Source organism: Scomber scombrus, chromosome 13, assembly GCF_963691925.1.
Source record: "Scomber scombrus chromosome 13, fScoSco1.1, whole genome shotgun sequence".
Lineage (NCBI taxonomy): Eukaryota > Metazoa > Chordata > Actinopteri > Scombriformes > Scombridae > Scomber > Scomber scombrus.
In genome coordinates, this window is record NC_084982.1 from 29,653,781 (window position 1) to 29,681,687 (window position 27,907).

Consider the following 27,907-nt stretch of genomic DNA (forward strand, 5'->3'; position numbering starts at 1 on the left):
AGAAACGTCTTTTTCCTGTCAGAACGAGAGAGAGAGAGAGAGAGAGAGAGAGAGAGAGAGAGGAGAGAGGAGAGAGAGAGAGAGAGAGAGAGAGAGAGAGAGAGAGAGGCAGGAGGATACGTAAAGGATGGAGGGGAGAGAGAGAGAGGAGGAGGAGGAGGAGGAGGAGGAGAGAGGGAGCGGGGCTGCAGCTCACAGTGAGGGAGTGTCGACGTGGGAGCGTTTCACTCCTTTACACCGCTGCTCTCTCATCTCTCTCTCTCTCTCTCTCTCTCTCTCTCTCTCTCTCTCTCTCTCATCTCTCTCTCTCTCTCTCTTTCTGTCCTTCCCTCCATGCTGGAAGCGTCTCCTCTGCTCTCGTCTCCCCGGACTCTGATCACCCTGCTGTGGATGTACACTTCTCCTGCGCTCGGCTCAGACATGGATCCGCCGCTGCTGCTGCTGCTGCGTCTCCTCTGGCTTCACACCCTGAGCGCGTTCAGCGCCGCGTCCGCCGCCTCTCACCGTGAGTACACCGACCTCACACTCCTCTGTGTGTGTGTGTGTGTGTGCGTGCGTGCGTGCGTGCGTGTGTGTGTTTGAGGGCGGCTGTGCTCCTCTGGTATTGTCTTCAGGAAGGTCAAAGTGTGATTGGCTGTGAGTGCGCCAGGTGTTGGTCCAGGTGATTTTTTTCTGTGTGTGTGTGTGTGTGTGTGTGTGTGTGTGTGTGTGTGTGTGTGTGTGTGTGTGTGTGTGTGTGTGTCGTGTGTGTGTGTGTGTGTAAAAGTTGAGGCTTTGTCGGAGTAGTGAATTTTAACGTCCAGACTCGATCAGACACGCGCGTGAAGTTTCCCGCCTCCACTAGAGGGCGCGACTGTGCATCCGAGGCTTTAATCACCAATCAATCAATATCCAATAATCATCACAGGACTGAGAGCTGAGATCAATACAGAGCTCGCAGAGTTTAGCAACATATTGAAGCATGTTTTAATCAATAAGCTGATTATGTTTCATATCTTCTAAAACTTATGTCGGTGATTTTATATTTTAAATGTTATTATTATATAAAATACAATAATATCACATCTTTAAATTGTGTATGGAGTCAGGTAATATAATATATATTCTGTTAATATAAATCTTATTATTATCAAGCTTGAAACACTTTGTAACATTAGTTTTAAAAAGTGTTTTATTAATAAATATATATATATATATATATATATTAACAAACATCAAGGTGTTTTCATTTATTTAAACAGATTAATTATGAATTGAACTGAAAGGTTATATTATCATCAGTGGTAATATATACAATATTAATTATGCTTAAATGTGTTTAAAGTGCAGCTTTTTAAAACTATAATGGCAGAATATATTTAATACAGTGACCGAGAAGACAAAATCAATCCAGAGTCAGATGTTTTATTAATTAAAATAAAACATCTGGAGCATCTGCGTCCTACAATATAATAATTATTATAATAATAAAATAGAAGAAATAAACCTGCTGCAGTCGGAAGCGTTTTACTGTATTTCCTGATTCGGTTTTTGTTGATGTGAAGTCAGAACGATATAAACAGCTTTCTAACTTTATGTATCTGTAGATGAAACAGCTGCTCGGTTAAATCAATACTTTTATTTATTGATAACTTTCCCCTCGGTCACACCATCCTTCCTTCCTTCCTTCCTTCCTTCCTTCCTTCCTTCCTTCCTTCCTTCCTTCCTTCCTTCCTTCCTTCCTTCCTTCCTTCCTTCCTTCTTTCCTTCCTTCCTCCCTTCCTCCCTCCTTCTTTCTTTCCTCTGTCCTTCCTTCCTTTCCTTGCTCCCTTCCTTCCTCCTTCCTCCCTTCCTTTCTTCCTTCCGTCCTCCCTCCTTTCCTTCCTTCATCCTCCCTTCCTTCCTTCTACCTTCCTTTCTTCCCTCCTTTCCTTCCTTCTTTCCTTCCTTCCTCCCTTCCTACCTCCCTTCCTCTTTTCCTTCCTCCCTCCCTCCTCCCTTCCTTCCTTCCTTCTTTCCTCCCTTCCTCTTTTGCTTCCTCCCTCTCTCCTATCTTCCTTCCTTCTTTCTTCCTCCCTTCCTTCCTCCTTTCCTTCCATCAATAGTGGATCTGACTGATCAATAAATGTGATTAAAACCTGATTCATGTTTCAGAGAGCAGAGAGAGTCTGTCCTTCCTCCCTCCTTCTCTCTTTCCTCCCTTCCTCCCTCCTTTCCTCCTTCTTTCCTTCCCTCCTTCTCTTTCTTTCCTCCCTCCCTCCCTCCTACCTTCCTTCCTTATTTCCTCTGTCCTCCCTTCTTTCCTCCCTCCTTTCCTTCCTTCCTTCCTTGACTCGAGGACAACAGGAAGGTTAAACCTTGATTCATGTGTCAGAGAGCAGAGAGAGTGTATTTTTTAGCTTTTACACCACTAAACATCTCCTATCACACAATATCATGTCCTATTTTACCTCAGACATGAAAATATAACATAACAATAATGATGGAAACGTCTCTTTTTGGTAGTTTTTAGGTTTCTTAGTCAAATTTTGTATCTTTTAGTCATTTTTTAAATCAATTTTTGGTGTTTTTTTTGGTTTATTTAGTAGATTTTTCATCTCTTTTTGGTGGTTAAATGTTATTTAATGTAAAGGTAAAATGAGCAGAGCTTTCTGGAGCTGTGGGGTTTATTGTAGAACCATTAGAGCCATCAGTCTTCACTGTTACAACATAAAAAGAAATCCTCATAACTACTATCTTATTAAAACTATTAACTATTCATTTCACTAAAACACATGTCAATAGATACGGAGATAATCTGACCCAGAACAGCCTCAATGGACAAACATTTGGAGCATCTATACAAAATATAACATTTAAACATATTTACATTTTTGTGCATTTTTTGGCCACTTTAGGAAATATAAGACATTTGTGTTGTTTTTACAGCTGTTAAATTAAACCTGAACAGGAAGTAAGGGGTTAAATAAAATATAATAATAATGAAAACAGAAAGTCTTCTTCTAGATAATCCTCATAAACTCACTGACAACATTTATTTAGTTGATCATTAAACTAACTTATACCATCACCTGCTTTATTGACTTTGAGCTATAATAAACTGAACATATACACACGTAAATGCTCTATAACACACTGTGTTGTTACTGTTTGTTCACCTGCAGTATTTCATATTAGTACATATGATAACATTATTTATATCTGTATCTCTATATATTAATATTCTTTATATTTCAGCTCTATATTAATATTCTTTATATTTCAGCTCTATATTTATATTCTTTATATTTCAGCTCTATATTAATATCATTTATATTTCAGCTCTATATGTATATTCTTTATATTTCAGCTCTATATTAATATCATTTATATTTCAGCTCTATAATTAATATTCTTTATATTTAACTCTATATTAATATTCTTTATATTTCAGCTCTATATTAATATTATTTATATTTCAGCTCTATATTAATATTATTTATATTTCAGCTCTATATTAATATTATTTATGAGAGTGGAAACACCTTAGCAACGGCCTTAGCAACAAACGGCTGTTTATGGGAATCGTAAACAGTGTGTACGTTTGGTTAGTTTGTGTTTTGTGGTGATAAACTAATCATCAATATCATCACTGTATATAAGAAATGGACGTAACATCCGTGATGTCACCCATTGGTTTGTGGACTGCTGCTCGGATGGCCAATAGTATCGGATCTGAGCAGCGCCATCTTGACCATTTCAGGTGCATGCTGGGAAAAATAAAAAAAGGGATTCTACTTATATGGGCATCAGGAGGAGCATGAGGCGCCCTCCTGAACCTGTGAACCAATCAACCTGTCAATCACCACGTAGCCACGCCCTAATGCATACCCTGCTTTATCGTCACATATAAAATCAGGGAGGCCAAAATGTCCCAAATGAACATCATACTGCATTGAAGAAGGCTTTTAAACTAGCGATTGAGACCATAAACACATTTTGAAAACGTTTACTGAGGTTAGAAATCAAGTGAGAAGTTGGTGAATTCTCCATTGACTTGTATAGAGACGGAAGTCCTTTTGACACCAAAACGGTCGCCCCCTGGTGGGCCTTTTGATAGAATGCAGGTTTAAGTTACTTCCGCGTTGGCCTCATTTCAGAGGACCAGAACTCCCCGCCTGGTAAGAATCAGTGCCCCCCCCCCCCCCACACACACACACACTCGTTGACACTCCTCTGGGCTCTGATTGGTTGTTTTGTCTCGGGAGCAATGGATTCTTGTAAATCACATTACGACCACCAGGTGGAGCCAGAGACAGTGAATTATGTCTCAGTTTATCTGTATCTTATTCTACTGTCAGATCATAATGACAGTTTCAGCAAATATAACACAAAAATAGTTACAGACTGCAGCTTTAACTTGACCTTAAACCTGAATTAAACCTGACCCTAAACCTGACTTGTATCTAACCCTAACCCTGATTTAAACCTGACTTGTATCTAACCCTAACCCTGATTTAAACCTGACGTAAACCTGACCCTAAACCTGACCTTAACCTGACTTTAATCTAACCCTAACCCTGATTTAAAACCTGACTTGTATCTAACCCTAACCCTGACTTAAACCTGACCTTAACCTGACTTGAATCTAACCCTAAACCTGACCCTAAACCTGACCTTAACCTGACTTGAATCTGACCCTAACCCTGACCTTAACCTGACTTGAATCTAACCCTAAACCTGACCTTAACCTTACTTAAACCTGATATAATTCCGACCTAAACCTGACTTAATTCTCAGCGCTGTCATCATTAATTCTCACTATTTATCAGATCTCTGCTCATTTCTTGCGTCAGCGTTGATGATCAAACCTGTGTGTGCTCGTTTCACATGAAGCATTTCTACACATCAGAAAGTGATCACATGATGCAGAAGTCATGACATCACTCTCTCTCTCTCTCTCTCTTTCTCTCTCTCTCTCTCTCTCTCCTCTCTCTCTCTCTCTCTCTCTCTCTCTCTCTCTCTCTCTCTCTCTGTCTCCTGAGCCAATGAGCTGAGCTGAAGTGACAGCTGCATTACTCATTCATGACGCTCCCGTGCTTCTCAAATGCAGCCGCTGATGAAGACTGACGCGCTGTGCTGAGATGAAACGCTGAGATGCTTCTGGAGGACAAGCAGCCGCTCTCATATTTACCTCTGAGAAAACAGCAGCGTGTGTGTGTGTGTGTGTGTGTGTGTGTGTGGGGGGGGGGGGCATCCATCATGTTCAGGTGACACCAATGATAGCAGCCAGAGGACGACTTCCTGTTGCTCTTTTTCCACCTTTACAAAGTGATGAGAGGAGCGTCGATATTCCCATAAACATATCTGTATATATAATATAAACATGTTTATAATAATAACTTAATTAGTACAGATTCTGATATATATTGAAATATTGGCAGATAATGTTATAGGTCCAGAAATACAATTTTTTCCCAATGATCTCTCAAATCAAACATACTGTAAATCTGGGTCAGTGATGTTTTTATTGTGTCCTTGTGGTTTATTTTAAATTTAAAGGGTTAAAATGTGAAAATAAACGTATGAATAACTTGCACACATTCTTTTTTTGTGGACCCAGCATCAAATTTCTGCTTTTAATCCATTTAGAGAGAATATATTAGAGGATTATGGCAAAAATGTCTAAGTGGTGTAACCATAAAAACTTTGTACCAAATAATTCAACTTGCTTAAAAACAGTAAATTGTCAATAAAACACCATATCAACTAGTTTGGCATGATCTTACATTATAACTTTATATTAAATAAAGGTAATGGAATACAATTATTCTAAATATTACATTTACTCTGGTTACCATGGAGATCAGGAAACATTTACATGTTTTAAATGAAGTCATTATTAGTATAAGTTCACTTAAATACACTGTAGGTGATAAAATATGTAATATTTATCATTCTTTTTTGGTTACACCATTTGACATTTTCAGGAGCATTCAGTCTTACTTTTGGTAAAAAATGGTGCAAATGTCATTTCAAATGATATAAAACCAACAAAAATACTAAATGTACATTTTAACAAACCTGATGCTGCTTTTAAATCTAGTTTAACTGATTAATGAATTCATCATCTTACCAACACTTATTTTATCTCTGATCCTTCTACTATAGATAATCTCCCATATACATTTATTATATACTGAGTAATGTGGCCTGCAGACTCTGTAGCTACATTTCATCGACACATCATAGAGGAGAAAATATACATAAATACAGTACTAAACGTTTATATAAAAATCACATAGTTTACGTCATTGTAAAATATAATTCATATATTCATTTAAATCTTAACCGCCACTCAAACAGTAACTGACAGAAACCAATCACATCACTAAACAATCTGTAAGTGGAACATTTTACAACATTAATTCTTGACGTCAAAAAGGTGAAAATTCTGCTTCTGCAGAGCCGGCGTGCACGTGACGGACAGGAAGTTGTTCTACAGTCGCTTTCAGTCCTCGGTCATCGCTGACTCAGGTGACATCATTAGTGACGTCATCAGTGACATCATCAGCTGGGCTTTGCAGTCGACCTTCACACATTGATGAATGAATGATTTATGAGTCTTAATTTGTATTTGATGAGGTTTGAATCAAAGGAAATGAAGCAGACTAGCTTTTTATTCAAACACCTTTTTTTTCTTCCTTCAGTAAAAACATTAACAATCATCTGAGAATCACTTCTGGCACAACGTTTGATTTAAATTATTTAACTGAAGCTTTTTTTCAGCCGTGTTTTGGCTGCAGAGTCTTCAGCAGCTCTGTGGGAGGAATATTACTGAGCTCACAGCTGCAGCCGCATCCATCTTTTATAAGCAACAATGGCTCTGTGCACACCTCCTATATGTTGTTTTATTTACTTAAAGCTTCATGCTCCACATTAGCTCAGTGAGCAGACACTTCACAGCCAATTATTTCCTGCTCAGAGGCGTCACGCAGCCTCTCAGCAGCCTCTCAGCAGCCTCTGGAGGAGCTGATGTTCACACAGGACTGATAAATATATCAGGAGGGAAATGAGGCAGAAGAGCGCGGTGTGACGGCGGCGACACTTTACCTCTCAGGTCGGACACGTTGCTCCACTGAGACTCGGAAGTGAGCAGAGTCCAAACATCCAGAGGCGGCTATGAATAAATAAAAAAGCAGCACAGACTGTCTCTAATGATTTATATTTCAGACTCAGGAACTTAAAACACAATCAGAAATCAAATAAAGTAGATAAAAGTCAGTTTAACATGTATGTAAAGGGTTAGGTACATATGTATATAATAATAACATGAACAGCTGGACTGATACTTACTGTGTGTGTGTGTGTGTGTGTGTGTGTGTGTGTGTGTGTGTGTGTGTGTGTGTGTGTGTGTGTGTGTGTGTGTGTGTGTGTGTGTGTGTGTGTGTGTGTGTGTGTGTGTTCAAGCATCGATTTAAGAAGCAGCCTTGAAAATCCCTCCCGGTCTTAAAATTTTAGATCCACCGGACATAAACCTGACGTGAAGCTGACATAAACCTGACGTGAAGCTGACATAAACCTGACGTGAAGATGACATAAACCTGACATAAACCTGACGTGAAGTTGACATAAACCTGACGTGAACCTGACGTGTGTTGACATAAACCTGACATAAATCTGACATAAACCTGACTTGAAGTTGACATAAACCTGACTTGAAGCTGACATAAACCTGACTTGAAGTTGACATAAACCTGACTTGAAGTTGACATAAACCTGACGTGAACCTGACGTGTGTTGACATAAACCTGACATAAATCTGACATAAACCTGACTTGAAGTTGACATAAACCTGACTTGAAGTTGACATAAACCTGACTTGAAGTTGACATAAACCTGACATAAACCTGACGTGAACCTGACATAAACCTGACTTGAAGTTGACATTAACCTGACGTGAAGTTGACATAAACCTGACGTGAAGTTGACATAAACCTGACGTGAAGCTGACATAAACCTGACGTGAACCTGACATAAACCTGACTTGAAGTTGACATTAACCTGACGTGAAGTTGACATAAACCTGACGTGAAGTTGACATAAACCTGACTTGAAGTTGACATAAACCTGACTTGAAGTTGACATAAACCTGACGTGAAGTTGACATAAACCTGACATAAACCTGACTTGAAGCTGACATAAACCTGACTTGAAGTTGACATAAACCTGACTTGAAGTTGACATAAACCTGACGTGAAGCTGACATAAACCTGACATAAACCTGACTTGAAGCTGACATAAACCTGACTTGAAGTTGACATAAACCTGACATAAACCTGACGTGAAGTTGACATAAACCTGACGTGAAGTTGACATAAACCTGACTTGAAGTTGACATAAACCTGACATAAACCTGACGTGAAGTTGACATAAACCTGACATAAACCTGACTTGAAGTTGACATAAACCTGACATAAACCTGACGTGAAGTTGACATAAACCTGACTTGAAGTTGACATAAACCTGACTTGAAGCTGACATAAACCTGACATAAACCTAACTTGAAGTTGACATAAACCTGACTTGAAGTTGACATAAACCTGACGTGAACCTGACGTGAAGTTGACATAAACCTGACATAAACCTGACGTGAAGTTGACATAAACCTGACGTGAACCTGACGTGAAGCTGACATAAACCTGACATAAACCTGACATAAACCTGACGTGAAGTTGACATAAACCTGACATAAACCCGACGTGAACCTGACGTGAAGCTGACATAAACCTGACGTGAAGCTGACATAAACCTGACTTGAAGCCGACATAAACCTGACTTGAAGTTGACATAAACCTGACGTGAAGTTGACATAAACCTGACTTGAAGTTGACATAAACCTGACTTGAAGCTGACATAAACCTGACTTGAAGTTGACGTAAACCTGACTTGAAGTTGACATAAACCTGACTTGAAGCTGACATAAACCTGACTTGAAGTTGACATAAACCTGACGTGAAGTTGACATAAACCTGACTTGAAGTTGACATAAACCTGACATAAACCTGACGTGAAGTTGACATAAACCTGACATAAACCTGACTTGAAGTTGACAAAAACCTGACATAAACCTGACGTGAAGTTGACATAAACCTGACTTGAAGTTGACATAAACCTGACTTGAAGCTGACATAAACCTGACTTGAAGTTGACATAAACCTGACGTGAACCTGACGTGAAGCTGACATAAACCTGACATAAACCTGACGTGAAGTTGACATAAACCTGACGTGAACCTGACGTGAACCTGACTTGAAGTTGACATAAATCTGACATAAACCTGACGTGAACCTGACGTGAAGCTGACATAAACCTGACTTGAAGTTGACATAAACCTGACGTGAACCTGACGTGAAGCTGACATAAACCTGACTTGAAGCCGACATAAACCTGACTTGAAGTTGACATAAACCTGACGTGAACCTGACGTGAAGCTGACATAAACCTGACATAAACCTGACATAAACCTGACTTGAAGTTGACATAAACCTGACGTGAAACTGACATAAACCTGACATAAACCTGACGTGAAGTTGACATAAACCTGACGTGAAGTTGACATAAACCTGACGTGAAGTTGACATAAACCTGACGTGAACCTGACGTGTGTTGACATAAACCTGACGTGAAGTTGACATAAACCTGACATAAACCTGACGTGAACCTGACGTGAACCTGACATAAACCTGACGTGAAGTTGACATAAACCTGACGTGAAACTGACATAAACCTGACGTGAAGTTGACATAAACCTGACTTGAAGTTGACATAAACCTGACTTGAAGTTGACATAAACCTGACGTGAACCTGACGTGAACCTGACTTGAAGTTGACATAAACCTGACGTGAAGCTGACATAAACCTGACTTGAAGTTGACATAAACCTGACGTGAAGTTGACATAAACCTGACGTGAAGCTGACATAAACCTGACTTGAAGTTGACATAAACCTGACTTGAAGTTGACATAAACCTGACGTGAAGTTGACATAAACCTGACGTGAAGCTGACATAAACCTGACGTGAAACTGACATAAACCTGACGTGAAGTTGACATAAACCTGACGTGAAGTTGACATAAACCTGATGTGAAGCTGACATAAACCTTAATAAATAATTAGATAAATCCAGTATGTCAGTGATGAATTAACTTTAAGTGATTGAACTGATTGTCTCTTCTGTGTTGCTGCTGTTGTTAAATGAATAAAATGAGCTTCAAGTCATGAAATGACATTTTTAAAATATCCTTTATTGTTGTTATTTAATGTTTCTATGCGTACGTGCTTCCTTAACACTTTTGGTTCGTATCTTGGTTGACATGTTAAAAAATACAAGCTTTGTGTATTCATAATAATCATCACTTTCTTTTCAATAAGTTCAAATCAACAGCAGAGGTTAAAAAAGAAGAGATACAAGTAGTGTAAAATACAGATTAAGTAAAAGCTTTGTGTTAATAAATATAATATAAATATCATTTGATCTTAGTAAATGTTAGTATATTAATATAATGTGTATTAATCTTTATCACGTTTCACAAAGTCGACGTTTAACTCCTTTAAAATATAATATATATGATTATTACAGTAAATAATAATAATAATTGATGAATAGTTATCAGACGTCTGCTCTGTGAAAGGCTCAAAGATTATTTTCCATCCTTATTAATCTGAGAATTATCGGTTTAAAGCATCGTAGATTAACATCAGCTGATTATCGATAAAGCTCATGGAGGAGGCAGAGCGCGATCAGCTGACTGAGTCTGAGCTTCATGAGAGGAGAGCTCAGCTATCACATCACAGAGATTCAGGGAAAACATTTAGCTGATAGTTTTCACTTTTTAATGAAGCTTATATTTAATGATCTGTAAAGAAATAGTTGTGATGTCACTAATATCATTAAAAAGGACAAATTATTTAAAATAACATAAATAAATACAATAAAATAAGAAACTGAGACTACAACACAATGTGAGGAAGATATTACTAATCATTTACTAAAGCTATTCTATATGTGTGTGTGTGTGTGTGTGTGTGTGTGTGTGTGTGTGTGTGTGTGTGTGTGTGTGTCAGTGTGTGTGTGTGTGTGAGTGTGTGTGTGTGTGTGTGTGTGATGGTGTGTGTGAGTGTGAGTGTTTGAATTTTTTCCACTTTTAAATCTGTTCAATAACATATCAAACTGTTTTCATTCAGCACCAATATTACTCTTTTCCAAGGTTTTTTAAATTCTTTACAACTATTGTGTTTTTATTGCTTTTGTACTTATTATTTATTGTTTTTATTGATGCTCTTTATATTTACCCACTGTGGGATTAATAAAGAATATATATATATATATATATATATATATATATATATATATATTATTGAATCTTCTGCTGCTGAATCTCTCAGCTGAAGAAGAGGCTCTCTCTGTGTGTGTGAGTGTGTGTGTGTGTGTGTGTGTGTGTGTGTGTGTGTGTGTGTGTGTGTGTTCCTGCAGCATCAACGTTTGGCTGTAACGAGTCATTTAACGAGAGAAAAGCAACCACAGCACACACATGATATCAGGCTATTTAGAGGAATCATTTCTGCTGCGTCCCGCGGGAGCAAGAAAAAAGAAAGAAAGAAAGAAAGAATCCATGTTGGTGATGAATGTGGCGCCGTCGGATCGGCAGAGAGCCGCCAACACGCTGAAGTCTGATCCTCTGCTTATTGTCAGTGTTACTGGCAGAGCGTTTTACAGGATTATCAACACACACTGTAATAATCAGTTATATAATCATTGTTACAGTAATGAAACCTGATGATCCTCACAGCACATTTCACACTTCTATTAAACAATTCAGCAGTCAGTGTTTTTGATTCGATGTCGTTGGTATTGTGACGCTGCGGTATTGATTATGATTATAACGCTTCACACAGCCGATCAGAGTCACCTTCAAACGCTCAGAGAGGAAAGTACAGCACATTTAAACAACAAGGCAATTTAAAGTGCTTTAAATAAAACATCAAATGCATCAGGACAGAATATAAAAGCAACACATGGCTAATATTAAAAGACATTTAAACGTGATTAAAGATGTTAAATGGAAAATAAAATTAGATAAAATGAGATATTAACCCTAAAAATGTGGATTTAATAAAAAAGCAGTCGCAAACTGAACATGAACAGAAATGTGCAGCAGCATAATTCAATGAATGAAATCTCATTTAGGCTCGGAAAGGGTTAATTTTCAAGTTCCTTGTTTAAAAATGAACAGAATATAATAAACAGACATAAAAATATAATAATCAGTGATGTGCATGAGTTCATGTTTTCATGGTGAGTTTAAATGATGAATAACTGAATATTTGCTGCCTTGACCTGTTTTCATTTACGCTGTTATTTTTAGTAGATCAGCCGCAAACTAAACGCTCAATCTATTGCACTGTGCACGCAGTTTAGTACCTTTATTTGGGATCTTAGTAAATCAGACCCTAAGTTTACGTTCACACTGCAGGCCTTAATGCTCAAATCCGATTTTTTGTTTGTCTGTTCATATTACACTTTTAAATGTGTCCTGTCTGCGGACTGCGATGTGAACAGCTGACGCTCCTGAAGTGAGCTCAGCTGATCATTAATGACGTCACGCACAGAACGGTGTTTAGGGAAGCGACCATGGCAACAGCAACAGCCGGTGAAGCTACTGGTCGTCTCATTTATGGTGTAATGATAAAAACAGTGAGTGACGGCAGGTGATGTCAAAAATGAGGAAGAGGAGAAAAGAAAATGAATACTTTAATGATGTCTTTATGCAGAGCTGTGATGTGTGTTGCTCCAGAATAACGTCAAAGCTGCATTAAATGCGACCTGACTGTTCAGATTGCGGTTGCATTAAAACAAATCTGATTCAGTTTCACATTTGAAAAGCTGCGTTCAGACTGCAGCAAATCTGATTCAAATCTGAATCCTTCTCAAATACGATTTTTAGGCCTGACTGTCCACACTGTTTTAAGCAAGTGTCCAAATGGGATTTGGCTCTGTTCAGACTGGGCCACATTAATGACCAATCTGACAGGTTGCTGTGGCAACGCCGTCGGAGTGGAGGCGTCATCTAGCGTGTATTGTGTGATGTCATATAAACCGGATTAATTAAGAATGTGGTTTGGTCCTCTGTCAAAGGACTGATGTTTTCGACGTCCTCCATTGCCTCCATTGATATCAGCTAGCAACAACAACTGGAATAAGTGGGTCTGGTGTCCATAGAGTGACGTAGCGTAGAGACGTAGAGAGACGTCACGGACAGTCAAAACCGATGTGTGTTTGGAGCTGTTCAGACTCAGACACATCTGTCCACATGAGATTTGAAACTACCTCCCGAAGGTGGTTTCCATCTGGTTTGCAAAAATCGTATTTCTTGTGATTTCTGACTGTTCAGACTTCATAAGAGCCATCTGGTTCCATCTAGATTGGCTAAAAATCTGATTTTGGCTTTCAGTGTGAGCGCAGCCTTAGTGTCCTGAATCGGATTTAGAAATGTCAGATTCAGTGCGACTGGTGCTGTTCACATTGTCAGAAACAAATCAGATATGGGTCACATTAGAGCGAACAAATCGGATTCAGGTCACTTTTAACTGCAGTGTGAACGCAGCCTAATGGCGCTCTTCCACTATACAGTTCTAGCTCTACTCGGCTCGACTCGAATCGGCGTGGTTCCAAGAACCTTTTCCATTACAAAAAAGTGCCTCCTCAACGTGGGCGGGGTCGTCATACCAACGCTGCATTAAACTGCTGTGACTTCGTTTTATACGCGACACAAACACATAAACAATGGAGGACATGGAGGCGATGGTGTACTTGCTGCTGTATGAGGCTTTCTGTCTTCCTTCCTTCCTTCCTTCCTTCCTTCCTTCCTTCCTTCCTTCCTTCCTCCCTGCTGCTGTATGAGGCTTTCTGTCACACACAAAGCAAGAGAAGAGAAACTAATCTCTGTAACGCTGTTGTTGGTATTTAAAGATGCCGGGTTTGATTCTTGTGTGGGACGGCTCATGACTCTTCCAGTGACTCTCTGACCAATCAGCTGCCGGCAGTCTGTTGACGTCATATTTAGTATCGGCTCGGCTCGCTTGGAACCTCGGCAGAGCAGATACTAAAAAAGTACCAGGTACCAGGTACTATCCCTGATGGAGCAGCAGGTACCAGGTACTATCCCTGATGGAGGAGCAGGTACTGGGTACTATCCCTGATGGAGCAGCAAGTACCAGGTACTATCCCTGATGGAGGAGCAGCAGGTACCAGGTACTATCCCTGATGGAGCAGCAGGTACCAGGTACTATCCCTGATGGAGGAGCAGGTACCAGGTACTATCCCTGATGGAGCAGCAGGTACCAGGTACTATCCCTGATGGAGCAGCAGGTACCAGGTACTATCCCTGATGGAGGAGCAGGTACCAGGTACTATCCCTGATGGAGGAGCAGGTACCAGGTACTATCCCTGATGGAGGAGCAGCAGGTACCAGGTACTATCCCTGATGGAGCAGCAGGTACCAGGTACTATCCCTGATGGAGCAGCAGGTACCAGGTACTATCCCTGATGGAGCAGCAGGTACCAGGTACTATCCCTGATGGAGACGCAAAAAAAACCGAGTTGAGTCGAGTCGTGCTGGAACTGTATAGTGGAAAAGTCTTCATAGACTGATGCTCTGATGGTGACAGATGGCTTTACTTGTAAAAGTTGACCCTGATGTGTTTCTGATGTGACTCTCCTGTCAGCAACTGTTGGAAGAAGGGCAATAAATCCATATTATAGTGATATTGTGATCTTTTATAGATATCATGATATGGAATAAGTGTCTTTTCCTGCTTTTAAAGGCTGCATTACAGTAAATATATAATGTTCTGAGTTTAACAAGCTGTTATCTGCTCATCCTTCATATATTAACTTTAACATGTGAATAATTAAATACAACTGCTAATGACTTTGATTCATCTTACAGTTCATTTTACAAACTGCCTAAAACAGCAGAAGTCATCGGGTTGGTGATGAAAATGATTCTGAGTGAGTGAACATTTTGACTTTTTTATTAAAAACTGGCACACAAAGTCAGTATTGTTTTAACCTCCATTGAATATGATTTATAAATGATATATAACTGACTCAGATCAACATCCTGCCTGTAAACTCTTCCAGCATGCAGCGTGACAGTAAACCGGCTGTATCTCAATCACTCGTATCGACACGAGCTTCCTCGAATTCAGCCGGCGTTCGGGTCTAATTGTCAGCTGATACTCGGCTGCAGTCGGCGAGTCGCTGAGCAGAAGTCTATTAATCCCTGAGAGAGATCGTATGAGTTCTGCAGCCCTGCTGACATTACAGCCTCTCATATTATCACACTGTGATCATGTGACTTTTTTTTTAACATAATAAATGATCAATGTTAACCACTTTTATTATGGAGTCTCATCCGACTGTTAATATTATATTTATTTATTTATCAGTAATGATGTAAAAAAAAAAATACATTTGCAGATAACATTATATTTGATTATATATGAAACAATAATTTACATTAAACTTTCATGATACTGCAGACATTTATTTCAAAAGTAAATTGATTCCTCTTCAAACTAATTGTATTGTTTATATATGTCTGTTAAGCTCAGAATATATATATATATATATATATATATATATATATATAGAGAGAGAGAGAGAGAGAGAGAGAGAGAGAGAGAGAGAGAGAGATACTGTAGATAGATACAGTATAGATATACAGATTTGTGTATGGTTTGAAGTTTATTATCGACACCTGAAACAGGATTTATTTTGGTCTGTTTTTTTCACAGCAGATATTTTGACATAAACCATGAATGTGTGACAGTGAGCCAGCAGGTGTAATATGATCACATTATTTATTTTATTATTTACACATCAACGTGTCTCTGAAAAAAGAAAGTCTAATGCCTCCAGTGTTTATAGAAAAACTGCTGATTCTGGATCTATTTTACATTAATCTTCTAAATTCACTACAGATTAAATAAGATACTTTTTTTTAAAGTTAATTCATTCATTCAACAGAAAACACTGTAAAAAATATTAAATAGTATCTAAATAAGCAATAATAAATGAATAAAGAATGTAAAGCACATATTATGAATGGATACATCTGCAGATGTTATTTCAGCAGTGGAAATAAATCATCAATATAAGTGCTGATCATGTTTTTCACAAAGAAAAAACTCTTCATTTTATTTATTTATTTTTCCCAGCAGAAGTCAAATATCAGCTCATAAATCAGTAAACTGATAATCTGCTTTCCAACTCATTTTGTCTTTGAGCCAAAAATCACAAAGCTGCTTAAATCTTGTGTTTAGACTGGAGAGACTTTACGGCTGGATGTTACACTTTATTTAATAAATGAGTCAAACACACTGTGACAGACAGATGGGAGAAACCACACTTCTGTACATGATCAAATAATACAGATACATTACACTCAAATTCATACATTCAATACCAATTTAATGCAGATTCTTTACAATTTGATTTAACACTTAAAGCTGAAGTTGTAGCTCCACACACAGTTTATATCAAAGAATCAGATATTTTCTAACACAGTTCAAGTCAAACAAAGTCCATTTTTACTCATATAATCCAATATCTCAAATCACAACATCGTCCGTCTGTAAGCTGTGATCATTGAGGAGAGAGCGTCACTAACATCGTCTATGAGAAGAATCAATCAGATATTTACCTCCGACGACTCTGTGACTCTAAATCAGCATTTAATTGGCTGGAAACTGACACTGTGTCTCAAATCACACACTTCTGTTAGCACACATTAGTATACAAGGTTTAGGTTTAGGCTTAAGGCTGATTTATGCTTCTACGTTGGGTCGTATCTACGCAGAGCTCTAACCGTCCCCAGGAATGTAACTACGCGTCGAGACAACGCAGACCGCGAGGGCTGGGATTGGTTTGCTTGGTAGCAAAACATAAACAGAGTAATAATTAATAAATAGAACAATGTTGTGTGACAATCATGTGCATAACAACAAAACACTGCAGAAACTCAAAATCTTCTGGTCAAAATAAATCTCATTACACTTAAAATAAGACTCATCACCCAAAAAGTAACTTCTTTTTAAACAACTTTCACTTGGAATAAGCTCAATCTGCTGTGGAGCAAGTTTTTTTAAATACTTGTAAAAAATAAGAAGTGGCCATTACACCGAAAATAAAGTGTGAAATTGTCTGTGTCATACCTGGGAAGAGACTAGAGACACGATAACCATTCAGGTGAATTTAGGGTTAGTATAGTGGAGCTTAGTGTAGTGACATCTATTAGTTTTATCCCAAACAGCATCAGTGATAGGTAACCTGTGGAGCTGGAGGAGTCGACTCTGTATCAGGCGGGGAGTTCAAGTCCTCAGCAATGAGGCCAACGCGGAAGTAACTTAAAACTGCATTCTATCAAAAGGCCACCAGGGGGCGACCGTTTTGGTGTCAAAAGGACTTCCGTCTCTATACAAGTCAATGGAGAATTCACCAACTTCTCACTTGATTTCTAACCTCAGTAAACGTTTTCAAAATGTGTTTATGGTCTCAATCGCTAGTTTAAAGCCTTCTTCAATGCAGTATGATGTTCATTTGGGACATTTTGGCCTCCCTGATTTTATATGTGACGAAGAAGCAGGGTATGCATTAGGGCGTGGCTACGTGGTGATTGACAGGTTGATTGGTTCACAGGTTCAGGAGGGCGCCTCATGCTCCTCCTGATACCCATATAAGTAGAATCCCTGTTTTCATTTTTCCCAGCATGCACCTGAAATTTTCAAGATGGCGCTGCTCAGATCCGATACTATTGGCTTCCGAGCAGCAGTCCACAAACCAATGGGTAACGTCACGGATGTTACGTCCATTTCTTATATACAGTCTATGCTCTGTACACAGATACAGCTCTCCAGTCTTTGATTCTCTTTCTAACACTGGATGTACTTTTGGAGAGTTTTCACACTCTGTCACGCTCGTATGTTCGTCCCGTCGCAGGAGGCAGATTTAAGCCTCCCGGAGCTTCGCATAGAGAGCGCAGCCATAACGCAATCACATTCACGGCTGTGGAGGATTTTCAATGATCCCACAGGCCGAGGAGGAGGCGGCTGGCAGGAGCCAAATCAGCCTCCATCCATAAGTCAGCGTGATGGACAGCTCGCTGTTTGTTTCTAAGATGCACAGAGGAGCCGTCTGAGCCTGACAGTTACGAGCCTCTGTGTCAATGTGACAACGTGTCTCAAACCATTTAAATGTTATTGGTTTGTTTTTGGTTCTTCGAGGTTCTTCTTCATCAAGGTCTCATTGGTGGTGTGCAGCAGTGTAAAGTGTAAAAAGTGCAGCCGGGAAAAACAATCGACTCAAGATATGACCTGACGTTTATAGAGATGCTGTGTTGGAGTCAATTAAAGGAGCATACCAAAGATTTTACCGTTCCTCAGTGATTGATATGTTAGGGTGCAGGGCTGGGGGCGGTTTATAATGGTCAGTGATAACTAAGGGTTGGTAAAATGATCAATTAAAAAATCAGTTAAAAATAGTTTTAAAAGCAGCATCAAGTTTGTTAAAATGTACATTTAGTATTTTTGTTGGTTTTATATCATTTGAAATGACATTTGCACCATTTTTTACCAAAAGTAAGACTGAATGCTCCTGAAAATGTCAAATGGTGTAACCACAAAAGAATGATACATATTACATATTTTATCACCTACAGTGTATTTAAGTGGATTTATAATAATAATGACTGGCATATTTAAAACATGTAAATGTTTCCTGATCTCCATGGTAACCCAGAGTAAATGTAATATTTAGAACAATTGTATTCCATTACCTTTATTTAATATAAAGTTATAATGTAAGATCATGCCAAACTAGTTGATATGGTGTTTTATTGACAATTTACTGTTTTTAAGCAAGTTGAATTATTTGGTACAAAATTTTTATGGTTACACCACTTAGACATTTTTGCCATAATCCTCTAATATATTCTCTCTAAATGGATTAAAAGCAGAAATTTGATGCTGGGATTGTCCTTTTCGAGGTTTAAAATGTTGAGTCTGACAGATTAAGAGCGCTGCAGCAGGGATAAGACAGAAGCCGTCCTGTTTCTCTGATGAACATCTGCGACTACAAAGCTGATCTGCTGTAATTTAGGTCCTGAAAATAAATAAATAAATAATGGCTCGATCCACTTCAGTCAGACTTCATGGTGGAATATTTGAGGACAAGATACAGCGGTGATATTTACACACTCAAATAAAATGGCAGAGTTTTCATGTAGAGGACTATACAGTAAATAAGGAGTGATGTCAGACATATAATGCACATCATGTTAAAAAAAACATCCTTACAGTTTATTCACCAGTAAGTTATCCTTCAACACGGTTTATAATAGTTAAAAGTGAAATCATGTTATAAGAGAAATATAATGATGAGTTAAAGAACAAAATCTGAGAGAGAAATAAGGAAACATTGATGCACGAGGCCTGAAGCTGAGATCACTGGACTGTTAATCTGCTCTAATCTGCCACCGCTGGATTAAACAGGATCCTCCGACTCTTTGTCTTTCTGCAGGACTGATGACACTCTGTTATTTTAGACACTTTTAAAACTCTCCATGATTTACTTCGAATCAAAAATCTGAAAAAGTCGAGTGTAGAACAATTATATAATAATGAATTATTAATCATCTTTTTTATTTTTTCCCTTGCTTTTTAACTTCATTTTGATACTGTATGTCATATGTTTTATGACTCTGATGAAGGCGTTAGTCTGTTAATAAATTGTTGCTGGAGCTTTATTCCTTCTCTGTGCATCTTGGAAGGAAGTCAAGTTGAGCCAGAAAGCTCTGCACTGTTTCCAAAGTCTGAAAACAGTATCTGTTTGTTTCTGTTTGTACATGAGTTCATGTTTTCATGGTGAGTTTAACCGAAGAATAACTGAATATTTGCTGCATGTCGACGTTAACAAGAGCTGAATAGATAATGTGTCAAAAATAACTTTCAATATTCATAAACAAACAAGCTTTAGCTGCACAAACTTGTATTAATGTAAATGATAATCAGCCTTTATTTCTTTACAAAAACACATTCATTAAAAGAATAAATCTTACAGATCCCTAAAAATATAACAGCTGATTATTATTATCATTTCCTTTAGCATCATGTTAGCAATGAGAGACGTAAGCCCGGCTGTGGCTCAGGAGGTACAGCGGTCGTCCTTCAATTTGAAGATTGGAGGTTCGATTCCCGGCTCCTCCAGTCCACAGGTCGATGTGTCCTTGGGCAAGACACTTAACCCCAAAATGCTCCCGTTGCTGTGCCAACGGTGTATGAATGTGTGTAAATGGTTAGCTTTCTCCTGATGTGCAGGTTGGTAGCCCCTGCCATCAGTGTATGATTGTGTGTGAATGAGTTGTAGTGTAAAGCGCTTTGAGTGGTCGAAAAGACTAGAAAGGCTATATAAGTACAGTCCATTTACCATTTGAGACTTTTGTTCCAGATGTTGACGTACTAGTTTGGTTATTAGCGTCAGGTCCGTCTCCCTTAGCAACCATCACAGCAGACAGCAGCTTTTTGTCCGTGTGAAGCCACCATAGCTCAACTCAACTCTGCTCCACATATTTCACACCTGACAACATTATCCTTTACTTTCTGGAAGCTTTTAAACCACGCTGGACTTTAGTGTGTCTTCGTCTGCATCATGTTCCCTCCAGCCAGCTAGCTAGCAGGATAACTTACTACCGATTCAAAGTAGTCGAGGGCAGCAGTAAACATTCACTCTGTGTTTCAGGTTCTACTTCAACACAATAAGCTTAGAGCTCCTCCTAGTGGCTGAAAGTAGCTGTTTATAAACCTGAATACTTGACTGCACAGCTCAGTGACTCATTAAAGTTTTAATGACTCATTCCTAATAGAGACTTAAATTTTATTCAACTACTAAAGTGTTTATGTTAATCCTTCTTTCTCCATCAGTCGTTTGCTTCATGTGGAAGAAGCCTGATTGAATACAAAACAGCCAATCAGAAGTGCTTCCTCCCAGTCTGTGATTGGCTGGTTTTGTGGTACATTTATATGAACACTGTCCCGACTAGAGTGTTCAGGCACAGGACAAAAAGTTTGTCTCCTCAGATTAATATAAAGTGTGTGTGTGTTACGACCCCAGAAAGGTCTAGGGCAGGCATGTCCAAACGATTCCATGAAGGGCCGTGTGCCTGCAGGTTTGTGCTTCAACCAATCAAAAGCACACGATTCAACCAATCAACTGTCTGAATACTGAGGTGAGTTGATTAAATGAGTCAAGCCTGGTGTGCTCCTGCTTGGTTGGAATGAAAGCTTGCAGCCACACGGCCCTTTGTGGAATAGTTTGGACATTCCTGGTCTAGGGGAAGAGAGGGGTAACAATTGAGACAGCCAGACGAAAGAAAAACAAGACAACTGAAGCACAAATGGCAAAGGGCAGAGATTTATTTCATCAACTAAAAAACATAAGCCAGAAACTACAGTAACTATATAAGTGAAAGGCATTATCCATTATCCTTTATATGGCCTACTGGTTGTAATGAGGGAGGAGGAGGGCTGTACCTGGCAGAAACACACACACCAAACGGCTCGTCTCAATGCGCTTACTAATGTGGCACAAAAAGAACAATAATAATGACAGGGAACAAACAGCTCAGTGTGGGTTTTGTCTTTTCTCTCACAGATAACTGCAACAGTCCGCTGCTGTCAACGTTACCACAGTCGTCCTTCAGGAGCTCGTCAGACGCCTCCTTCAGTCACGCCGCTCACAACGCAAAACTCAACACAAAAGACGGTACGTAGGACTCAGGAATGTTTATTAGACCAAAAAAATAATGACACATTATTTATTTAACTCTTTGAATATATGAGTTTATGTGTTTTCTATTATATTTGATACATCCAAAGCATGTTTTTTAAACAAATAAAACATATTGAATACAACATTTTAAGCCCTCAAAGGTTCTGCATAGAGCTCATATCAGCCACAACATGAAATAATGCAATAAAATGACAGATTTACAGATAAATGAGCTTCTATAGCTGCTGTATCTAATCTGATACTCACATTATCAACAGGTATTTACCATCAAATAAGATACTAAATATTTAATCAATCCACTAACTATTCCTATTGAAGTATCAGTAACTAAAAATACTGCAAAAAAGACAAAAATACTGCAAATAAATACAAATAATGCAAAGATAAAAATATCCAGGCCTCTAAATTGTGTCTCACTGATTGACAGCGTTGGAATAAAAGCCCCCTGGCGGTTTATCTGTGTACTACATGTATCTGATCCATACATCAGGTTTTTACACTGATGATGTAGAGCTCTCTAAAACTCACAGATCATATATGATTCATTTGGTGTTACAGAGTTAAGTAAATGTGTTTGGTTTCTTTGAGATTTTCCAGATGGGCATATTTCACCTTGGTGATCTGTAGGATCTATTTTTAGGGACCGACTGATACATATTGATGTGGTGTTTGTGCCCCCTCAGGAGCAGGAGGCTGGTCTCCCGCGGTGACGGACCGGGAGCCGTGGCTTCAGGTGGACCTCAGGGACCGGACGGAGGTGACGGCTGTGGCCACACAGGGGCGCTATGACAGCTCGGACTGGGTGAGCAGTTACCTGCTGCTGTACAGTGACACGGGTCAGGCCTGGAAACAGTTCCGACAGGAGGACGGAGTCGCGGTGAGCACATTATTATTAACCTACCTTTTTGTGGACAAGCGCATCATGTTTTCATTTTACCAGGCAGTACTAGAGAGCTTAGATATGGGATGTCAGCCTGGTATTACAACCTTACTGCAAAACTGAAAACTAAACTCACTCGTCTGGTGCACACGGTCATGAAGGTGATGGGAAGAAGTAACTATCAGAGCTTGCAGTCTATATATGAACGAACTGTTCTTAGTCAAGCCCAGAGGATAGTGACCGAGCCATCCCATAATATGAGCTCCTACCCTCGGGCAGACGATGTAGAGTCCCTAAATGCAAACTCAACCGTTTTAAGAATTCATTTGTTCCAACCTCCATCAAACTTCTAAACAATGCTGCTTAAAGCCAAAGATTGTGCAATCATTTTATAGTGTTTTATTATGGTGATTTTTTAGCATGTGTTTTTCCCATTGGTGTATGTGTGTGTTGTTGTTATGTAATTGTTGTTGGGATGTTAAGGCTGGTGATGTTTTGTCTGTTGTCATTGTGGCTGCCAAGGCATTTATGGGGCAGTTGCTGAGTCCAAGACAAATTTCCCTAAGCAGGACAATAAAGTATATTGTATTGTATAACCCCGAACCCTAACCTCTTCATTGTTAATGCAACATCAGAGCAGCACACAATTTTAGAGCTTGAATATCAAAGCGGCCCCGAGGAAAAAGTCCTCGGGTCCGCTTTGATATTCAAGCTCTAAAAATGTGTTAAAATGAACTTTAGGAGTTAAGATGTTAAATTAGATTTGAGTGTAATTATATTAGTTCAGTTTATGTTATTTATCATTATTATCATTATTTTGTGATTATCTTACATAAACCAACCAATCAACTTATTAATTAAAGTAAAAATTAATCAGTATATAATGAAACTAATCGTTAGTTACAGTCCCTTATAAATTACTTCATTATGAGCTTCATTTAACCCACTACAACAGTAAAATCCAATTTCAATAAAACTCGTAACTGTGTTTGCAGCAGTCTAATTGGTCGTATTGTTTAGTGGCAGCAGTGGTTTTATTTTCACCTTAAAGAGGTTTTAAAAAGGTCTTAAAAGTTATTAAATTTGTATTTAATAAATGTGCAGATACTCTGCATGTGAGTGAGTTTAAAAATGATGCTTCGTATTGTTTTTTACTGCTTGATGTTTCCTCAGAATGTGTTCATTAATTCTTTATAATCTATTGTGTTCGCCCCAGTTACTGCACGTCTCTGCTGTTTAACTCAATGATTCAAACTGGAGGATTTAAAAACGGGTTCCAGTCAACATCTGCAGCTTTTCCACCAATCAGGGCTTTTTTCAGTCATTGTGTTCAAATGAAAAGAGGGCGAACACAATGCTGCTGCCTGTTGTTCTGAATTATTTATCCTGCGCTACACTGCTTTGTATTATCCACAGTACGCTGGAATAAAAGAACCAGAAGCTCAAATCAACATTAGAAACAAGATTCACGAGATTAGAGTAATAAGGTTCTCGTACATCAGAAGACTTAAAAACCCAAGTAAAAGTAAAACATAGAAAAACAGTACTGTGGGGGAGAATAAAGTGCACAATGCGGTAAACAATAATGATTAAAATCATACATAAACCTATTTGCTATTAAAAAGTGGTACAGCTTGGGGGTACGTGCTGTTCTTAAATCTTGTTGTTCTTGCTTTTATGCTTCTCCGTCTTTTATGAGAGGGGAGAAAGTTCAGTAGGTAGTTATCTGGGTGGGAGGGGTCCCTTAAAATCTTTAGGCCTCTTTTCTGCAACCTGGCCTTGTAGATTTCTGAAAGCAATGGAAACTCACACCCAGTGATTTTTGATGCGGTGCCTTGTTCAGCTGCTTCTCCTCCTCTACAGTCACATTTCCAAAAAGACAAGGTGTGCCAGTGAGTGGGCGTCGGTCCTCACGTGTCAGGTCCCCCGCTTCTCTACCGTCTTTGACAGGGAGGTATGAGGTTTTTGGATTCCCAGACTCCAGCTGTACAGACTTAAACCCGCAGTGCTGAGTCCCGAACGCCGCCTCACGGGTGATCCTCCGACAACGCCAACTTGTTTTCCGGCAATTTTATATTAAGGAGCACAAACTCGTTCGTTGTCTTTCTGATAGTTTATTCAGTCGTCTGCAGACGGACTCCTTGCTGTCTCAAGCGTTGAGATGGCATGAATGAGTCCAGAGCAGAGGAAATAGTCAGATTATATACAATACATTATCTTGTAACAGGATAACTTTGTTCTACCATCAGAACAATGTAATCACAATAGTCATAATGTGTTGTACAATCAGGACAATGGTTAATCAGTAGATTATAATATACATGATGTTCACTCAATCAGCAGTTTATGACATACACAGTTCATGTAACACAAATGGTGCCATGGTCATCAAATTATGACACACGCACATTCATTAATCATAAGACATAGTTTACTCATTTGACACAGAGAAGATGAATAATAAGAATTCCCATTACAAAACCAGACAGTTACAGCGAAGGTAAGGAAACTCTCCACAGCTAGACACCCCACTCTATTTCAACTGTTTTAAAAAGAATAGTCTCTGCTGATCAGTACAGTAAAATAAAGCTGATCCTTTGTTTAATCTGCTGGGTTTTATCAGTTTCACTTCCTCTGATTTGACGTCATGATTTATCTCAGAGCTCTGACAGAACAGAGAAAAGTTTCAGCTCAGCGTCGTTTGGGAGTTGAGCTGAAGGATGAAGGTACGTGAAAGATTTCTGTGGAACAAACCTGTATTATTCCGGTTAGTACAGCTCTGTTCGTTTAGATGAGAGGTTTGTGTGTGGCGTCAGAGGAGCCGTTGACAACACCTCACATTAAAATATGTTTTGGAGCAAATTTCAAAAGTTACCTACTGCATCTTTAACCCTTCATAGGACAATTAAACCCTGGAGAGTTATTGGGGGATATTACATGACTTTTTAGCTTTTATCAATCAATCAAACTTAAATAGCACCTTTCATACAGACTAGTGTAGTTCAAAGTGCTTTACAGTTATTTGATTGACAAGCTGATAATAAGACAAAACAAATGACAACATTTAAAAAAGAGGGAAAAATAATAATATTAGTAATTTTTAAAAGGAATAAAACAAAGAACAATTTAAAGACAAAACTGGAGACAAATGCATGCAAGATAAAATAAAAACATTTAATAAGTGGAAATAAATAATTAAATAAGTAAAATATTTATTAAAAGTTAGAGTAAAAAATGATGTTAAAATAGATTAAAAAGACAAAAGAAAAGTAAAATAGAAGAAGTTTAATAAAAGCTGGACTAAAACTAGGTTAAGAAAGAGGCTAAATTGATAAGGAGATAAAACTATAGAACGATAATAATAAGATAAAATAAAGTAGACAAAAAATAAATGAATAAAAAAATTGAAAACATGCACAATAGAATAAAATTAGAATAAAACTATTACATTTTTAATCAAAAGCCGGGCTGAACAGGTGAGTTTTGAGTTTTTACTTTTTCCAAAATGTTTTATTTTATGTTGAAGTCAAGATCAGTGAAGTTAACGTATTTGGTTCCTTGCCGGTCTAGAGTAAAACATTTTCTAAAAAGTCTATATATAAAAAATCCACATGGTGCTACAACCTCACCGAGACGCATGGGGAGGATATTTTGGATGTTTATGGATGTTACTAAATATAATTATTCGCCCAATAAAGCGTTAACCTAACTTGACCTACAGAATTTGGATCACGTAGCTTGTGAAGCCGAAGTCTGAAGTCTGCAGCTGTTTGTATTAAATAAAGATTTCATATCTCCTGCAGCTGTGACTGACTCTAAACTGGCATCAGTCCTCTGAAAACTGGTACTGATATTATTTTAATGACTCTTCCTCGTCCACGTGTGAATTTAACAGAAAAAAGCAAAAAGCAAGCGGTCAGATGAACGGCAGCTAATTAGTGAGGCGTGTGATGAAGCTCCGCGCCGAGCCGGCCGACCTCAGCCTTCACCCAGACCTTTGGCTCGCACTAATTGACGTCCGTCTGGCATTTTAACAAGTGAAGTTCACAGGTAACGGCTCAGTGCTGCTACCTGAGCTGAGAGGACTAATGAGAGAGATGACTGCTGGCTCTCAGCAGACGTCCACCTGAACAATTAGTCTCAACCTTTAGCTCTGAAAAACAGAATAAAATGAGAGTAGTTTATGATGGCTGTGAAAAACTGTAAGAGCAGACTGAAGCTTCCAATCTGCCGTCCATGACCATATTTACCTCACTAGATTCCTTTTCCCTCAATTTTTCATCAGTTTGGGTTCTGAGAGGTTTATGCACATTGCAGAAAATCTATGCAACGAAATAAAAAGAAACTTTGCACTTATTCGTTCTCCAGATCAGTTAAATCTTTGGTACTGATAATTCTCTGTAGGTTCATCAATCACATTACGCAGTAAAAACCGCAGGATTCAGGAGAGAAGGGCTCAGTTTAACCATCAAAAATGTTCTTTAGATGCTGGAACAGTTTTCAGAAACCAATCTAATAATTGTGACTTAACGCAGCAGTTGGTTGGATTTGGTACGATGCTATCAGAGCGCTGAGAGGGAACCAGAACAGTGAAGTTGCAGCCGGACAGCGAAACAATGAGCCCAAATGAAGCTCCGTAAAGCCGAGAGGAGCTGCAGAGTCACTGATAATTCTCTGTAGGTTGACAGATCAGACATGTTATTATAGAAAATGTCTGTGGTAGTTTCTGTAAAGTTGCTCACACAGGAATCAAAGGTCATTTTTGCCCCACATCATTAGTGTAATCATGACATTTGACTGCTGGGCTTGTCTGTGTTTACTCACCCCAAACAGCCAATTACCAACTGTGTCTGTGTCTCCCTCCACTCTCAGATTCATGAAGCTCCAGTATACATGCAGATTTTAAATGTGTCTCTGTGAGTTTGCATCTAATCTTGTGTTTTCATTGAGTTTGTGTGTCTGAACACACAGTAACGGCTGCTGTTCATGAATGATGAATCAATGAAACCTGGCTCCTGACATCTTAAAAAAGTGGGATCGTCTTGTATTTTGGGTCTTTGGGAATTTTAAATGTCACAATAAATTTATAAAAATCTATAAAACGAGCATTCCCTTCCTGACTGAAGCAAGTGATCATCCCTCACAACTAGCCAGCAGT

At 38.7% G+C, this 27,907-nt stretch overlaps 1 protein-coding gene across 1 annotated transcript in view; it reads left to right on the plus strand.

Moving 5' to 3' along the window:
* Window positions 1-333: 333 nt before the first annotated feature.
* Window positions 334-27,907, plus strand: part of LOC133992667 (contactin-associated protein-like 5) — an 80,010-nt gene continuing 52,436 nt past the window's right edge. The window contains exons 1-3 of the mRNA XM_062431353.1: window positions 334-505; window positions 21,732-21,842; window positions 22,553-22,746. Of these exons, the coding sequence (XP_062287337.1) occupies window positions 334-505; window positions 21,732-21,842; window positions 22,553-22,746 (477 nt within the window). The remainder of the gene's footprint in view (window positions 506-21,731; window positions 21,843-22,552; window positions 22,747-27,907) is intronic.